The sequence below is a fragment of the Gossypium hirsutum genome, chromosome D13, assembly GCF_007990345.1.
Source record: "Gossypium hirsutum isolate 1008001.06 chromosome D13, Gossypium_hirsutum_v2.1, whole genome shotgun sequence".
Classification (NCBI taxonomy): Eukaryota; Viridiplantae; Streptophyta; class Magnoliopsida; order Malvales; family Malvaceae; genus Gossypium; species Gossypium hirsutum.
This window is the reverse complement of record NC_053449.1, coordinates 61,388,044-61,407,189: the sequence shown is the minus strand read 5'-3', so window position 1 is coordinate 61,407,189 and position 19,146 is coordinate 61,388,044. Positions and strand designations below refer to the sequence as shown.

The 19,146-nt window shown below is 35.2% G+C and overlaps 2 protein-coding genes and 1 pseudogene across 3 annotated transcripts; 2 read left to right on the top strand and 1 right to left on the bottom strand.

Moving 5' to 3' along the window:
- Window positions 1-3,896: 3,896 nt before the first annotated feature.
- Window positions 3,897-5,827, top strand: LOC121225231 (heptahelical transmembrane protein 1). 2 transcript variants are annotated; one of them, XM_041109448.1, is made up of 4 exons: window positions 3,897-4,389; window positions 4,514-4,606; window positions 4,848-4,881; window positions 4,984-5,827. In XM_041109448.1, exons 1-4 carry the CDS (start codon window positions 4,154-4,156, stop codon window positions 5,644-5,646), a joined length of 1,026 nt encoding a protein of 341 aa, XP_040965382.1. In that variant the 5' UTR covers window positions 3,897-4,153; the 3' UTR covers window positions 5,647-5,827. The 2 variants fall into 2 exon arrangements, with proteins under 2 accessions (XP_040965382.1, XP_040965381.1); XM_041109447.1 differs by having other exon boundaries at window positions 4,833-4,881.
- Window positions 5,828-9,224: 3,397 nt separating this feature from the next.
- On the top strand, window positions 9,225-11,827 carry LOC107943739 (heptahelical transmembrane protein 1). Its single transcript, XM_016877531.2, has 4 exons — window positions 9,225-9,641; window positions 9,999-10,091; window positions 10,876-10,924; window positions 11,017-11,827. The coding sequence occupies exons 1-4, from the start codon at window positions 9,397-9,399 to the stop codon at window positions 11,689-11,691; spliced, it is 1,062 nt and encodes a 353-aa protein (XP_016733020.1). The 5' UTR covers window positions 9,225-9,396; the 3' UTR covers window positions 11,692-11,827.
- Window positions 11,828-14,613: 2,786 nt separating this feature from the next.
- On the bottom strand, window positions 14,614-17,963 carry LOC121225228 (receptor-like protein kinase FERONIA; annotated as a pseudogene).
- Window positions 17,964-19,146: the final 1,183 nt, after the last annotated feature.

The following is a 19,146-nucleotide window of genomic DNA, read 5'->3' as shown; positions in this document are numbered from 1 at the left end:
AAAAGATAAATCATGCTATTGTCCCACAAGAAAGAAGAAACACTTCCGAAAGTTGAAGCAATTTGTTCCAAAACCTTCTAGAAAGAAGTACAAATGGAGATATCTCAGAAAAAAGAAGAAATTCTCCAAAGGAACAAAATCCACTCGATGTTACATCTGCAACAAAAAAGGTCATTATGCAAAATCATGTCCAAACAACAAGAAGAATGCAAAGATGATCCAGCAGATCCAGCAACAAGCAGGAATCAAGATTGCAGAAAATGATGACATTGAGTCTCTATTCTCCATTGATGATGAGCCAAATGAACGATCGATATGTGCAATTCAGGCAATTGAATCCAGCGATTCAGAATCTTCATCCAGTGAAATCTTTATGGCTCAACCACAGTCTCTCGTAAAACTCTGTCTGAGTTGATTTTTTCTTGTTTTTCTTCCTACGGGATCGTCTGATTTCTTCATCAAGATCTTCAAAAGCATCATTTTGACATCCTTGACAGGAACAATTAATATCCCAGGGACAATGTCCTGTGGGATCTTTAAAAAGATACAAAGGCTTTCCATTGGGCTGAAAGCTTTGTATAAGCGGTGTTTCTGGACCTGGATCTGGTGCTTCAAAAGGTACCGGTTGTAGCATCATTTGTGTGGAGAAAATCGGAGGAGCTGGTAACTACTTTAGATGACTATGATCAAACCTGATCTCACTAGTGCCATCTGCCTTAGTAATTATCTGGCTTTTAGTGGATCTGATTGGCTGATCATGTTGATGGATCTGTTCATAATTTGTCACCCACTTTTCTGGTAGAAACTTCAAAAGCTCCTGTTTAGGGATTTGCTTTGGGACATGTACACAGTGGGGTTCCTCCCTTGTATTCACTGAAATAAGGAGGGAATCTTTTGATCATTGGTTTGTCAATTTGAAAGCATGGTCCTGAACTCTATACACTATTTGGTAGTGTAGAGTGGCTGTAACAGCAGATTCGACCATTTCTGCGCCAATTATCTGGATCTGAACTTTAAGGGTATCCAGAAGATTGGGATCTTGGAGAGACATCGTAAAATTTGGAAACAAGGTTACCATAGCCATTCCTAAACTTAATGTGGCTTCAACAGTTCCAATGCAAGCATCCTGGTATCTCTTATACCTGGAATCTAGCAAAGCAATTCTGGAAACTACAGGTTTCCCTGAAGTTCCGTGGTAGTTTAACGCAAGTCTGACTGCTCCAAAGTGGATATGTGAATATCCATGTTGGATCCAGTCCTGTGGAAAGTTGGAGGGGATTTCCAAAGTCACAAATTGCTCTTCCTGGCCGCCATAGATAAAATGCTTATCGAATTTAGATGACTGTACATATTCTTTAACATTTTTCCTACTAGTAGTAATAAGAGCTTTAATACTTCTAAGAGGAGAAAAAGAGGGTCTTTGATAAGTAGAATAAGGATTTACAAGAGGCAGGTCCGTAGCTTGGACCTTTTATTCTTCAGTGAAATACTCTATTTCATATAAAGATGAAATCTTTTTTGCAGAGTGTGATCGTAAAGGAAAACTAGGTAAGGAAACTGGTGCTTTAGAAGTAGATAGTCTGGAACTTGAACTCATGATTGAAAATATCTCTTCCTTTCTAAAACTGGGTTTTCTAATGAAAGAAAGTCTAAGAGTTACTGTATTCTGTACAGAAATACAGGCTCTTTTTGGCTCTGATACCAATAGGGGGCTGATGAGTATGAAGACGGGATATCGCAGGTTAAAGGATCATAACAGCAGGTATGCTATGCCAAAATACAGGCCTTTCCTCACGGCCATTCAACAGGCACTGCCTTTTAGCTGTTAATACCTTTAAACTGGACTACTTCTTCAAACTCACCAGATTTTAATAGTATCTTTTTCCCAAGTTTAATTTCTGATGTGCAGGATCCATATGATAATGGCAAGCACAGAGCATAATTTTAAACTCATGAGAGACTTTCTTACATAGATAGACCATTTTCAGTCAGGAAGAGAGGATAAGAGATTTAGAGAGACATGATTTATAAACACACTCGTATTTTTTTTTCAAACCATTCTGCCTCACAACTGAGAGACTTTCATCCTTATATAGGGAAAGATCATTCCTATGCAGATAAGAAGGAATCTGCTTTTACACCTGTTTTTACATAGACTTATTATTAGACATGACTAAAAGGCAGTGACTCAGTAGTCTAAGTAAAAGGACAACAATAATTTACATAAGGACAAAGCAGATAAGAGGGAATCAAAATCTTTATCATCGCCTTTTGGAATAGTGATGGGGCAGTTTTCAAACCAAACGGCATGACTTTCCATTGAAAATGCTTATTTGGAATACAGAACCCTGTTTTGGGCCTGTCTTCTGGGCTTATTCCAAGTTGCCAAAAACCTGCTTTTAGATCAAATTTGGAGAAGATTTGGGCTTTCGCTAGACTTGAAAACAGATAGTTTTTATTCGGTAGAGGAAACTTGTCATCCTGAAGGAAATCATTAAGAGGTTGGTAGTTTATTACCAATCTTAATTTCCCTCGTGTTTGCTCAGATCTCTTGTTAACATAAAATGCTTCACATGCCCATTGAGAATCTGATGCTTCAATCAAGTCTTCTTGCTGCAACTGTTGACATTCTTGTTCAGCAAGTTTTTGATGTTCTGGATTCATTCCTACATGACTGGCTTTTGTAGGATTGATATCTTCATTCTTCTTGAAAGGCAATTTGATAAAAAACTCAAGAGTTTTGCCATAACGGATGATTGCATTTCTGAAGAAACTCTGAATGAGATTCTGCACATGCCTTTTGTTTTAATTCTTCAACAATCTCTTGAATTTTTTCAGCACAGATCAAGAATAACCGAGGAATAGGTACATATGGCTTGAACATCTGTTTGTACCTTATTCCATCAGGTAAAATTCTTAATTGTTTGGCTTTGGTGTAAAGATCAAAGCCAACAATCATTTATTATTCCCAAATGGAAAAACGTCACCATTAATGCAATATTTATGATTACCTACCAGCAACTGTTTTCCCTTCACATTGGTTTTTTTTTTCTAATATCCACACACTTTGCTTTTGCTTTTACATGCAAATAAAATACACCTCACACTTCTTTCACCCACAATATGGCCGAAGCTTTGAGAAACAAAAAACAAAAACAAAAAATGGCGATTTTTAAATCTTAGAGGGGGCTAAAATGACCGTTAAACAATTTAAAATTTTGCAATTTTAAAAGGTTTAAAAGAATAATTTCCCATTTGTTGCCGGGAGGCCCCTACGCCCCTCATGTTGCCCTTGGTCATAATAAATAAATAGAAAATTATTTGACAAGATTTTATGAGTTCAAAGAATAGTATAATAATAAAAAAAATCTTAAAAATGGAGTTTAAATTTTGTTTTAAAAATAAATAATTTTTATTAATAATGTATCAAATATTAATCTTAAAAAATAATATTTTTATAATTTATAATTTAAATAATCCATGGACGGTGTGTAAGTTTTTGTGTGATCTAATTAATCCATTTATTTTAATTTGACATAATTTTATCTCTCTTTATTTTTATTTTATTTTTTATAATAATATTGTTGTTAACATAATAACATCGAAAATCCCAAATTATAATTTATTAGCCTATTTTTAGGAATTCGAATTTTCGTTACACCAAAAAATTGATAATATAAATAACCCATACAAATACTTTATAATGAAAATCTATATCATCAATCAAGTTGCACATAACATTATAAATGAAATGGGATTAAATTGTAATTTTAGTATAATAATTGTAAATTTTAGAATAAATAAAGGGACTAAAACCATAAATAAACCTTCAACCATTATTATTTTCTCTCCCTTCCATAAATGTATGCAGTTGGTGTAGTTAAGCTATCTGCCTTCCTCCGAACTACACCTAAAATAAACCCTTTTTCAATCAATCAACGAAACGCCAAAACGAAATCTCTTGTTGCTTTCTTTTTCGTCCATCATTCCATCATTCAATCTCTCTATTGCAATATAAATATCTCTCCTTCTCTAAGTGTTTTTCGTCATTAGCGTTGTTCTTCTATATCATCATCATCATCATCATCATCATCATCATCATCATCATCGACCTGTTGTTGTTTTGAAGAAAAAGAAAAAGAAACCCAGAAATATGGATCCGACCCTCGATTCCAAGCTTGTTTCTGAACCTGTTGAGGCGGAGAAAGGGAAGAAAAGAGTACAGTCGCCACCATCGTCGCCGTCGTATGGTTTGGTGACCTTCAAGGAGTTGCCGGAGTACATGAAGGACAACGAGTTCATTCTGAATTATTATAGAGCTAATTGGCCTCTCAAGGAAGCTCTCTTTAGCATCTTTCGTTGGCATAATGAAACACTTAATGTTTGGACGTATGTTGAAGAAGATAAACCAAAAACCCAGTTTCATTTATTATTTTTAATGGTTTTTGTTTTTGATTTCTGGGTTTTCCTTTTTTTCTAATTTGGTTTTGGTTTTTTGTGATGAACTGTGTAGGCATTTACTTGGGTTTGTTCTATTTTTGGGATTAACAATGGCGAATTTGATTGAAGTCCCACAAGTATCGGATCTCGTTGCCTTCTTAACCAGGTTCGTTTACAGGTTTTAGTACTTAAATTTAACGAATTTTATAATCCTTTTCAGTAATTGCTAATAATTAATCACTACTTTTTTCTTAATTTGTTAGTTATTAATCTGAGATTACTTATTATGAACTAAAACAAGAGCTGGTTTATATGAATGAATGTATGCATATATGTATGTATGTATCTATGTATGTATCTATATACGTATTTATGCTACTTAATTGATGCAGTTCTTTTCCTATTAGTGGCGACAGCAATGTTTCTCAAGATCCCTTGCTGGTGAGTATGGCATTTATTCATAGATAATTACATTGATCACTGTTGGTGTTGGTATAAGTTTAGTTTTGGTTATGCCATGGAGCTGATTTAGAAGAATTCCAGGGAACAACGACGAATCTCGTCGATTTAAAGCAAATAACGGCTTCGGAACCTGACGTTTCGCCGGTGACGCGGTGGCCGTTCTACGTATTCTTAGCCGGCTCCATGTTCTGCCTCCTATCAAGTAGCATTTGCCACCTCTTTTCGTGCCACTCGCACCATCTGAACCTCTCGTTGTTGCGGCTCGACTATGCCGGGATCACTACCATGATCATCACATCGTTTTTCCCACCGATTTATTACATTTTCCAGTGTGATCCACAATGGCACTTCATCTACCTCGGTGGGATCACGGTCCTAGGCTTGTTCACCATCGTGACACTTCTATCACCGGCCTTATCGACCAAGAAATTCCGCGCGTTCCGAGCCATGCTCTTTTCTTCCATGGGACTCTTCGGCATCATCCCCGGTGTCCACGCCATGATTGTCAACTGGTCTAACCCGCGCCGCAACATCACCCTCGCCTACGAGTCTGCGATGGCTATATTCTACTTGACAGGGACCCTGTTCTACGTTAGCCGAGTCCCGGAACGGTTCAAGCCCGGATGGTTCGACTTAACCGGCCATAGTCATCAAATATTTCACGTCTTGGTAGTGATGGGTGCATTGGCTCATTATGGTGCTTCACTTGTATTCCTGGACTGGCGCGAGCACCATGGCTGTTAATCCCTTCATGCATCATCATATAATTCTTTAACATTGTAACTGTGAGTAATATTCATTTATTTGTAGCTTTTGGTTTCATCAATTATTTGCAAAATTGGAGGTATTTGGATTTGTATTATTTTTCTATTTGTTGTTTCATCCTAAACTTGTAATTTATTCAATCATATTTATTTTCTATTAATATTATAGTTGAATTATAATTTTTTAAAGGGAGTAAAATGTAATTTTATATTAAATTATCGAGGTGTTTTGATTTCATGGCCTACATCTTATCTAACGCACACAATTCATTTCGCAATTAAATTGGTTGTCACTCATTTATTTCGTTCACAGTTTGAGCATATGAGAATGACTTTGTCTGATCTAATTTTCATGCTCAGAATTTCCAAGTGCACCACTCGTCGAGACGCATGTACATTCTAATTTCAATAGTTTTTTTCAATTGCAACTCATACTACAACTAAATCAATAACTCCACGTTGAAATTCGGTGAAGGTTTTGCTGTTGATCTCTAGACCCTTTATGCTTAATGGGAAGACATAGATAAGAGCATTTATTAACTTTATAGGTTAAAAATCCATTAATTGCCTTCTTACAACTTCCATAATGTATGAGTTTGATTATGAGAAGGTAAAGCATGGATGGAAATAACGAGTCTGTCAATGGCAACGATGGCGATAGATTCTACCGACAACAGACTAAAATGTATATATGCACAAAGAAAATTTTAATTTATTTTATTTTATAAACTTAATAAAGAATACAAATTTATTAAAATATATATTATTGGCACATTTGAAAGCAAAGTTTATTTAGGGCTGAAACAGTGTCCACAACTTTTAGGCATTGTGTCATTACCCTACTTACCTATTTGAAGAGTTAATAAAATTTAGAGCAAAAGTGTTGGATTATTTATTTTTGAAGATATTTGGACGAATAAAGCCCAAAACATGAGGCCCGATTGAGTTGAAATTGAAGACTTGAAGAGAGGTTTTTTTGCAGATTAAATCGAGCTACTTGCGAAACAAGTCACTTGCTATAGTCGAAGACATTAAATTCCATCAAGACTCTTATAGAAGTATTATGATCTTATGCTGATTTTTAGCTTTACTTTACAGAAAAGTGATCAAATTATAACTCATATGTAAACAAAACTTGAGTACTATATCAACTTAAGTTTCGCCTTAGTTAAAAAAGACAAGAGTAATCAAAAGATTGAGAGTTTGATGGAGCACAAAGCTAAGCTTTTGAGGAGGAAGCTTAGTGGGAAAGTGATATGATCTTTATACAACGATGAGGTCGCTGAATTGGTGAGTGTTAGGCTAGTTTTATGAGTTAAATCATTGATTGTACTATAAGAAAGATAGTCGATCATTGCTCTAGACAAGACCTCGCAGATGTAGATTGAAGTTGAACTGCGTAAGCAATCTCAAAGTGTATCTTTTGCGCACTTTTAAGTTTCGTGGTTAAAACCGTGGTTAAAGTTCCAAGTACTATTTTAGCCACAATTTTTGTTTTGCACAAGTACCCTCCGTTCCTACATATATATTCATGTCAAAAAATAATTTTAATAATAATTTAAAATAAATAATTTTTAGTATTATTTGTTGAATCATTTATTTTAATTAATAAATATTAATTTTCTAATGATAATATATAATTTATTATTTTGAAAGATTTGTCATTGATGCTTTTTGTCGAGGTCTGTATTGGTTCCCTAGTCAATCGATTCGATGCCCTTCTCCAAATCGGTATCTTAACGATTCTTCATCCGATCCGATTCAAACAACTTTGATTTTTACGGTAAAAGATGCTGTATATAATATATAATATATATTATTTATAATATTACATCAATCGTATATATACGTTTATATAATGGAAGAGAAAGAAAGAAAGTAATTGAAGAGAGGTGTTTCTATATAAACAAACATAATAAATCTTTCTAAAGGAAAGTTGTGTCCTTTCAAAGAGTCATGTAGGTTCCTCTTAGTATTCTATATATAGACACCAAAAATAAGAATTGACATATGTGGAATTGAGTTATGAGCGAAAGGTGCCATTAAAATTATATTCTTTCTTCTGTGTTTCTGAATTTTATTCCGGTTTAAAACAATTCGTAGTACAGTACAAATTATTTCATTCGAGTAAAGACATTTATCCTGAGAAGAGTATTTCTTAATCGTTTTGCACACGATAGAGAAATAACTATTTTTAAGATAATTTCTTGAAAACACCTTACTTTTACAAAATATTGATTTCGGATCCAACCAATTTTTTATACAATAGAAGATGGAAACACTTGTATACATCCTTTACTCAAGGTTAGAACTTCTATAAGCTTCATTTTATCAATTGCTCTCGAGGATACTGAGAGGGAAAGTATAGAAGATACTGAGGAGAGAGAGTGTATGTGTGTTTAACGGAAGAGAGAGAGGAGGAAGAAGAGGAAGAAAAAGATGATGATGATGATGATGAAAGAAAAAAACTACGAGGAGAGGAGAGAAAGAAAAAAAATATTAAACTTCATAATTTGATTGAATAAAAATAAAAACGGAATTAAAATTAAAGTTTAGATACCATTTCTAATAAAAGATAGTTTAAGTGCCTAAACGGAAAAATATCATAATTTAAGGGTCAAAATTTCAATTATTTATATATTTATTTGTGCTTGTTCAAAAGTTGAAAATTCCCATTCATTCTAACAACAATCCTTTTCTCGCACGCTTTGGTTTTGCTTTTACGTGCAAATATTAAATGCACTCCCACACATTTTTCATGTCAAAATTTAAATTATAAATTTTGAGATTTATTATTATATTAATGTAAAAAAGAATTTTTAGAGACCAAATTTTGAGTTTTAATTTCTTAAGAGTTAAAATAAATTTTTATCATTACATTAAGGATTAAACAAATAAATTTTCATTTGAGGTTGCTCGATGAAAATAACCATAAAGTATGAAGTGCACTCTTCACTAATTATTTCTCTATAACAACCTCTTATTTTAATTTTTGTAAACATATTATTTCAATAAAATATTTAAATTTTTATATAAAATATATTAATCATATTTTATTAAATAAAAAAAATCTTTGCTCACTAATTCATAATATTATTAATATATTTGAAATCAAATGTTGCCATAGGTGTATAAGTGCATTTCTCTATAACATCTAAAATTTTAGTAGACAAATGAAACTTTTATAGAGAAGGTTGATGTATATCAAATTCTAACCGTAAACAAAATTTTATCCCTATATTTTTATTTCTTATAATGATTTATATTCAAATCTTATAATTCTCATCCCGTGTATGTATTTATCAAAATATAAAAAGACGTAAATGCCGTCAAAATAACATCCGTTGCTTTGCAAAAGGAATGAGCGTTTGGTAATTTTACAACTAAGTTGGAACTTAGTTGATGGGTGAGGCCGACTCGATCAAACATAGTATAAATTAAGATAATAAAGGGATTAAATCGTAAAAATTAGTATAATAAAGTGACTGAAACTGAATTAGACCTTTAGTTTTTCTCTCCCATCCATAAATATTCCCGTTGGTGTAATTAAGGCATCTGCCATTCTCCGAACTACGAACCTCAATAACTCCTTTCAGTCAACAAAGGAATACCAAAACGAAATTCTCTTATTGCTTTCAATTTCATCCACCATTCCCGCATTCAAATCCCTATACTCTTGCAATATAAATGTCTCAACTTTCTCCTAGGGTCATTACATTCATTGTTAATTATGGATTCGACCCTCGATTCTAAGCTCGTTGCTAAACCTGTCGAGGCGGGAAAATTGAAGAAAAGAGTACGATCGCCGTCGCTGCTGCTGCCATCATCGTCATATGGTTTGGTGTCGTACAAGGAGTTGCCGGAGTACATGAAGGACAATGAGTTTATTGTGAATTATTATAGGGCTAACTGGCCTCTCAGAGAAGCTCTCTTTAGCATCTTTCGTTGGCACAACGAAACACTTAATGTTTGGACGTATGTTGAAGAAAAACAAAAACCCTGTTTTGTTAATTATTTTTAATAATCTTTTGTTTTTTAGGGATTTTTTATTTCAAAATTTGCAAAGTATTGTCAGAAATTTTTTTAAAAAAATATCTCAGATATTAAGGTATTGGTTCAAATCTAACCAAATATAAATATCGAGATTTTAATGAATTTGTTACCTCTCCAGGTACCTCGACTCTCATAAAGTTAGGAAACGAAACATCAAAAACAATATCAATCGAGGAATTTATAACCATCGCAAATTTTTTTTGAAAGGGTCTATCTTTTCTTGGTTTATGATTTTTTTGAAATTTTTAGTTTTGATTTTTCTTATGATGAATTGTGTAGGCACTTATTTGGGTTTGTTCTATTTCTGGGATTAACAATGGCGAGTTTGATTGAAGTCCCACAGGTATTGGATCTCATTGCCTTCATAACCAGGTTCGTTTACAGGTCTTAGTCCTTAATTTTAACGAATTTTACCTTTTTTTCAGTAATACTTATGAGTTAATTGCTGTAATTATGGGAGAAATTTTAAATTGGTCTCTAGACGTTCTAATTAAATTTGGGTTGGTATTTAAAATATTAGCAGTGGATTTTTTTATTTCACAAATAATTTTAGAAAATTGTCATGTGTTGTCAATTGAGTTTTAGCGCTATTGGCATGATATTGTTGTCAACGTAAGAGAACATGAGTTTGAGTGCGTTGAAACGTATTATTCTCCTATTTATGAATTTGAGAGTAGACATAAAAAGAAGAAAATTGTTATTTTTTTAATATATATTTTAATATTATACTATACCATATTTACCAATACTCTAATACTTATCATGGAGTCTAAAAATTCCACTCGCACTATATCAAATATTATTTCATTAAATTTCTAAACTATTATATTATTCGGTTAATTTTTCTGCTACAGGCCTATTGGTGACATGTGTCACCATCTAATTATGGCATATATATTTTTATACTTTATTTTTTATTACAAGTACTGATAATAATTAATCACTGTTTTTTTTGGCTTAATTTGTTAATATTTTGGTAAGCAGAAGTGATAGTTCTTAATCTTTGCATAATTTTGAATTCCCTTTTTTTTTTCTTTATTAACTTGTTTAAGAAAATTAAATAAATTCTATATAGTCGAAGATAGAAAAGTCATATTGTTTATGGATGGATGGATGGACTTAAATCAAGAATTTATGTTATACAATATTAATGCAGGTCATTTCCTGTTAGTGGCAACATCAATGTTTCTCAAGACCTTGTTCTGGTGAGTGGCATTTATTCATCGATTAATTACATTGATCACTGTAAGAAGCTCAATTTTGATTATGCCATGGCCCTGGTTTCGGAGAATTGCAGGGAACAGCGTCGAATCTCATCGATTTGAAGCCAATAACTGCTTCGGAATCAGACATTACCCTCACGGAGACGCCCGTAACACGGTGGCCGTTCTACGTATTGTTAGCAGGCTCCATGTTCTGTCTTCTATCGAGCAGCATTTGCCATCTCTTTTCTTGCCACTCGCACCGGCTAAACATCATGTTGATGCGACTGGACTACACCGGGATCGCCATCATGATCATCGCAACGTTTTTCCCACCGGTCTATTACAGTTTTCCATGTGATCCGCAATGGCAGTTCATCTACCTTGGTGGGATCACGGTTCTAGGCTTGTTCACCATTGTGACACTGCTATCACCAGCCATGTCGACCAACAAATTCCGACCCTTTCGAGCGTTACTCTTCGCTTCTATGGGGCTCTTCGGCATCGTCCCCGGAACTCACGCCGCGATCGCCAACTGGTCTAATCTGCGCCGCAACATCGCCCTCGCCTACGAATTCGCCACATCTATATTCTACATAACCGGGGTCATGTTCTACGTTAGCAGAGTCCCGGAGCGGTTCAAGCCCGGATGGTTCGACTTAGCCGGCCATAGTCATCAAATATTTCACGTCATGGTGGTCATGGGTGCATTGGCTCATTATGGTGCTTCTCTTGTATTCCTGGACTGGCGTAATCACCAAAGCTGTTAATTGCTTCATGCATGATCACAATTTAAAGAAAGTTTTTGAAGCATATCATTAATGAGTTGTTAAAATATATTATGGGTTAGTACTTGATACATTAATATATATTTTTTTAATTTTATAATTTATAACTTTTTTTATATATTTCAGTTTTTAACATTTTATTTTATCTACTTGCAATTATGAAAAATTATTTGATACATTACGAACATAGTTTTTAAGTATTCACAAGCAGGTTGAGTGTTTGACAAGTGTATTATAAGGTGTAGTATAAGAAAATTAATTATTTAAATAAATGTGACACTTGTTACTGTTGGGTATGGGTCCCACTATGTGGGAAACCCATATTTTCTGCCATAATGTTTTGTCTCTCTATTATTATTGAGTGTCAAATTCTCAATTTAAAAGAGATAAAAACAGAGAGTGAGATTAAAAAAAAAAAACTCGTTGGAGAAAAAGAGAATAAAAAAAATCAGTTTTTTCAAGCTTGGTGCAGCAGTGATCAACTCCTCGATCGAAGGTCCATCCGTGGTTAGATTGAGCTGATTTTTGGACAGCAGCTAGGTGATAAGGTGTTCTTGACTTTGTACGGTCGGATCTTTCATCCGAGGCTTGTAGTGTCGGAAATACCCATTTTTCAGCAGCTACTTTTTTGGTGATGTTATCTCATTTTTCTCTCTTTTGCTAAAGATTACATATTGTTAGCCTTGTCGGAGTTGAATGCTTGTTGTAGGCTTGATATTGTGATCTTGTAGCCGAACATTTGATGATAGTGGAGCTCTTTATCGGACTCTAAAGTCCCGTGGTTTTTACCCTTAATTTAGAGGGGTTTTCCACGTAAAAATATCGGTGTCTCTATTTATTTTTGTTGTGGTTGCATTAGTTGATTTGTGGTTGATTAAGGTTGCTAGAGAACATATCTTGTGCTATTGTGCTTGCCATAATTTTTGACAGGAGTTATAGGGAGAGAAAGAACACCGGTTGTGCTTTCGCTTTGTTTCGGTTGTTCGGTTTCTTCCCAACAGTTACACCCTCAACCCTCATGTGGAGTCTAAAAAACTTCTATCACAATATATCAAATAATCACCCTTTAATTTATGAATTAATATTTTGTATAGTGACAGTTTACATTTTTTTTTTTGGTTACAAAAGAAGTATTAAATCGAAGATAAATTAGATAAGACAATGCCCTTCATCTTAATCATCGTGGAATATCTGAAACACTTCATCAACCTTATTCCCCTCTTTAAACACATGTGGTTGCATGTAAATATGTCTCTACAAAGGTCTTGTAAACTCTATCTTTTGCCAAGCCATCCGCAATCTTAATCTTTGAAATTCAAATAATAATAAAAAAGTTGTTTTGAAATCCTACATTATCCTGAAAATGTGAAATTATTTAAACCAAGCACCAGTGTTTTTATCTTTTTCTTTGTTAAATCTAAACTTTGCATTTGCTTTTATATTTTTGCTCCAAAACTGTCCCCCATAATTACCTAGCTAATCTTGATGGAGTTTGCTTTCGGGAAAAAAAAAATCTTGATGGATTCAAGATAAAGCTTGACTTGTTAGTTAGCTAAGATCAATGAAGTTTGAATCAAGTCGGATTAGATTAGTTAATCAGATCGAGAATCGATTAGGTATCGATCCATAGAATAATATTGGATCGGTTGAATCACAAATCTATATAGATAAGTTGAACTGGATTTTAATATTTTTATTTTTAATGATTTCTTAATCGAATTGGTCAGACGGATTAAACAGAACAAACTAACAAATCGTCTGTACAATTCTAAAAATATTGGCTAATATTGCAAATAAAGAAGTAAAGATCACTGTCAGCAATGGGGACAGAATGAAGTGATTTCAGAATTAATAATGTTTGAGAATGTAAAATTTGTGGGATTTTCTGATAGGGCTTTGAGAAATTTGGGAATTTTAGAGTTGAATTAAAGATCATGGGTTGAATAAAATGGTTTTTCATTTTGTTAGTATTATTATATTTTTAAAAAATAATTTTCAGTATTAAAAATATATCATAGTAGCCCAAATTTGTAGGTCCTCAAATGTAGTTGGTGTGTTTCAAATATCGTTAATTTTATTATAAGTTTTATTATATCTATTTCTTTTTATATAATACTAGAATTATCCTTTGTTCTTCCCAATCCTTAAATAGAAGGATAATACGTTGTGAATGCAGAATCACGTGAGCACAGTCGAACTCACGTCCTCTTGCATTGACAACAATGTCGATGCAAGTCGACTCAATATCTGAAAAAGTTTTTAACTGGACACATTCGAAAATATTTTACTCTTGGACCCTTGGCTTTGTGATGATAATGATTTTAACTGGACACATTCGAAAAACCTCACCGCTAATTCTCTTTTAAATGACTAAGGGGAGGATTAGGATGTTGATCTGATTGGGGAATTGTTGGCGCCAACTGATGTTCGGAATATTTTACGCATCCTTATCGGCGTGAGTAAGCCGCCTGACAAATGGATATGGCGTTTTGAAAAGAATGGTACCTACACGGTTAAACCAGGGTATCGAGTTGCTGTCGAGATGTTTACACATATTGCTAAATATTTAACAATGGTGGGGTGTTGGCTTTTGGTTTGGAATAATGAGCTACCTCCAAAGGTGAAGGATTTTTGTTGTAGAGTGCTGCGAAATTTCATCCCATGTAAGGTTGTATTAGCAGCGCGGGGTGGTGAGATTGAAACAATAGATCATGCTTTACCTCACTGTTTTAAGGCTCGGGAGGTGCGGAATTATTTGAGTGTTACAGACGATAGTATCTCGATTGCGAGCTTCATTGAAGATTGTTCTGAGAGGAGGCATGGTACGGTTAGTCACCGTCTGCTTGCCTGTTGTGGTGTTTGTGGTTCCGTCACAACTTGGTCGTAAACATTCAACTTAAGAGGTACATGAAACTACCTTGAAATATATCTAATATTAAGTTACAATTTGTTCTTGAATTATCTAATAATACTGTTGGATCATTCTAAAATGAACTACCGGCCATTACTCTCAAGATTCCCCAATCAACGAGCTTCGTGTTTCCATCATCGTCCTTGTGGATCTCTAATCTCGGAAAACACTGTCTTTGACAAGTGTTTATCAGAACCCTTTCTAATAAAACTTTGTTCATCACTTGTTAAACTGAACGAAGTAGTGCTCCTGGAATTCATGACATGGTCGCCGATGCTACTGAACACTTCCCCACTCTCATCTTCCATTGCATAGGCTATGATGGGGCTCTCCTCATCGATATCTTTCTCAATGCCAGCAATGGCATTAGGCTTAAGCCCCTCCTCCTCTGCAGTTTCTTGCAATTGCAGTGCGAACTGTAAGCCCCACACCACAGCATCCATCGATGGCCTTTCCATTCCGTTATCATGCAAGCAACTCATTACCACTTCAGTGAATTTTTTCAAACACTCCGCCGCAATTTTACCTTTCAAAAATGGATCAATCATATTATAAAGTGTTCCATTTCGATGGCATTCTTGTGCCTGTGCTGCTAAGTTTACCAGAGCCTTCTCGGCCGAGCGATGAATTGCTGGCCTAGCGCATAATATTTCACAAAGGACCACTCCGAATGAATATACATCAGATTTCTCAGTCAATTGTCCTCTACGGGAATATTCTGGATCCAAGTACCCGAAGCTGCCTTTCACTACCGTGCTAACATGGGTTTGGGACATGTTCGTTGGACCGATTCTAGACAACCCAAAGTCTGAAACCTTAGCCACCCATTTCTCATCCAACAAGATATTTGTTGTCTTTACATCTCGATGAATGATGGTGTGTTTTGCACCTGAGTGAAGATACTGCAACCCTTGCGCAGCACCAAGACAAATCTCTATCCGTTGTTTCCATGGAAGAGGAGGGTTTTTGGAGTTGTAAAGATGATCACGAAGTGTTCCATTGGCCATGTAATCATATATAAGAATCATCTCTCCGCCATCGTTGCAATAGCCTATCAATGAGACCAAATGGAGGTGGCGTAGCCGGGAGAGCATCTCGATCTCGGTCCTGAATTCGTGAGCACCTTGCTGAGACTCAGGGTTCAACCGTTTGATAGCAACTTGGGTAGCCCCACCATCGATGAATCCTTTGTAGACGTTGCCGAAACCACCAACACCAATAATGAAAACATTGTCCAAGTTGTTGGTTGCTTGTTTGATCTCAGCCAGTGAAAAGTAGCGACAAAGCTCGGAAGGCAGAGATGAGCTACCACACTTGGTTAACTCCATTACTGGAACTCCTTTACTGGAAGCAGTATCTTTGACTCTCCTCTTTCGACGATAAACGAAGAAACAAAGAAGAGAAAGAAGAACAAAGCCCGATATTACGCCTCCCACAATGCCGAATACTACTTTGTTGTTGTTGGGCTTGTTTGAGGTTGGTGGTGAATATCCTGGTTGATTTATCGTGTCTGGATCAGGATTTGGCCCGAAAAGATTAACACCGTTGCTCAATTTGAAGATTTCTAGCCCATTCAAGATTGCTCAGAATAACGAGTTCTCCACTCTGGCGTAGGATGCATAGCAATGGAGAGATTTTGCTGCTTTTCCTTTCCTATCTTTCCTATTGCGACGACATAATCCCGATATACCGGAATCCCATTTCCACCACTCCAGTTTACAACATCTGCTTGAGTTTCCGCACTTGCATTAGCCAAGATGATCTCAAACACTCTATCACCTGGTTTGGTTATCTCAGTCTGGAACTCACAAAAATGTAACCTTACGAAGTAACTGAACGCAGAATCAACAGGAAACTCCCATGTCAGCTGATAGTTCTCATTCTTGGTCTTGTTCGTCCCCATGGTCCTGGCAGTTGCATAAGCTTCCTTTGGAGCAGCGTAGGATTTTATAGTACTGCTGAAGTTGAGATCAGTAGTGGTATTAAAAGGAATAGCACTTGGATTTGCTTTTGTCAAATATTCTTGATCATCATTTAACCATCTCCGGAACATCCCAGTGTCGTCTTTCGGCGAGATTTCCCTCCCACTACCAACATTGATTCGATACATGTTCTCAAGGGCAGTGTTGTTTTCTAGGCGGTAAGTCTTTCCTTGGGCCTGGCCTACAAAACGTGGTACCCCTTCATCACTCGCTGGTGTATAATATAGATTGGTCGGCATGGAAACAACTTCGATTCCGTTGATGAAAGCATAAGAGTCAGTGATATAAGGACTTGGGGTGAAAGTTAAGTTTAACCTTTGACCTTCATCAAGGTTCACACAAAATTCTTTGAAAAATGTAACTTCACGATGAGCATGAAGTGAAGCGCTGAAATTGCTGAGAAGGATAAAATTGCCAGCTTTAACAGAGAAGAAAGCTTTCTTAGAAGGGTCGCCAAAGTCTGGATATTTAGTTGGACAGAAGTGCAAGCGAATGAACTTTTGGCCATCAGTGAGCGGAATTGAATAGGTGAACTGTGAGTAAGAAAGACGAGCTGTGTAGTAGGGGAACGGATCTACTGATGAGGGCAGAGAATCGTGAGATGCAGCTTTAACAACTGAAGGTTTGTTGTTATTGTTTTGCTGCTCTATGAGGCTGAATTTTCCATTGCCATCTCCGACCCAAGGACGGTCATCCCAAGATTTGCCACCCACGGAAGAACCACAGTCAATTGCGATGTTTTCTATGGGGTTGTAACGGGTAACATTGAAATCTGCTGTAACAGGAACCACAAGGTATTGAACGAAGAAGAAGAGACGGAGAAAGGAGTGAAATAAGAGGTTTTGAACGGAAAAAGCTGTTTTGCTTGGAATCTCCATTGCAAAGGAAAGACAGAGAACCAGAGAGAAATATGCATATGGAGAAAAGGATAAGAGGTGAACAAAGCTTGAAAATGAATACTAAAGTGGACAATCAGTACAGGGAAGAGTCACTGTTACATTTGAATTTTCAAATTCCCATTTTTCCTAATTTATCTGCATCTGTTTAGGGTGGATTTTGATGGGCAATTGGGTGCGGTGCGGTGCGGTGCGTTTAGTTTACTTTTTGTCTCATGCTACAGTGTTGCTACAGTATCTAATCTCACCGTCACCGTTATTTTTACACTAACAGCAAGTAAACGCACCGCCCATCCAAACTCACCCTTAGTCAAGTTACTACTTTACCGCTTGTATCATCTATCATCATCACTAATCTACTCTACTGCATATGGGTCATGGAAGACTTGGTCAAAGAAGAATTGACTTTTTGGCACACCTTTTTGGAATTTTATTCGTTGAATATTCAAATTAATACGAATTTGACTATTCTCACCAGTCATCAATTTGGAATCTTGTGTTAAAACATATTTTCGTTTCTATTATTATATCAACACGAGTTACACGTGACTAGACCTGTCCATGGCCAGGCCGGGTTTGGGACAGGCCCACAAAAAATTTCAGCCCGTTTACTAGGCCCGGCTCCGGCCCGGCCCGAAATATGGGCTTGAGATTTTGCCCAGGCCCAGCCCGAAGAAAAAATATGGGGCTCGAGCCCGGCCCGTTTTTAATTAAAATTAAAATTAAAATTATTTTTTAATAAAATTAAAACTAATTGATATTAAAATTAATTGTTAGTAAAATTATCAAATTATTAATTGTTAATTGTATTAATTGTTGTAATAAAATCTAACATTTGACTAGTAAATTTATCAAATTATTAATTGTATTAATTGTTGTAACAAAATCTAACATTTGATTAGTAAAACAAACTTGATGTTTTATTATTATTATTTTGTAACACTAGTCAAGGAAATGAAAGTAAATAAACTTAAAATAAAAAACTATTATATTTTAAAAATAAAAAATATATATTTAATATTTTTCGGGCCGGGCCGGGCCCGGACCAAAAAATCTTGCCGGAGGCCTGGCCCATTTTTTAAACGGGCCTAAAATTTTGCCCAAGCCCATATTTCGGGCCTATATTTTTACCCAAACCCTCCCATATTTCAGGCGGGCCGTCGGGCCGGGCCGAGCCGCCCGGCCCATGGACAGGTCTACACGTGACACGTCAATATTATTATTTAATTATTTTATCACCAAATTTTCATAGTACAAATTAATATTTTTTAACAGAAACAATTACTTTGCTCTTTGATCTAATATACAAAGACTAATTTGCCAGTATTTTTAAATAAAAAGAGCAAAATATAATTTGACTCTTAGTACAAGAGCCTTCATGATATTTTTACCAATGTTATATTAATTTGGGTATGCATTAATGTTTAGGAGAATATTTGATGCACTATCAATGCATAAGTCTCACGCACTAACAGTGCATAATAACATTTCATCATTAAATAAAACAAAAAAAATAGTGAACTTAAAAATAAATACTAATAATTTTATTTAAATATAATTAAATAATAATTAATTACAAATAAATACTAAAATCTTAAATTTGAGAACCTAAATCTTATACTCAAGATTCAATACCTTATACCTTAAA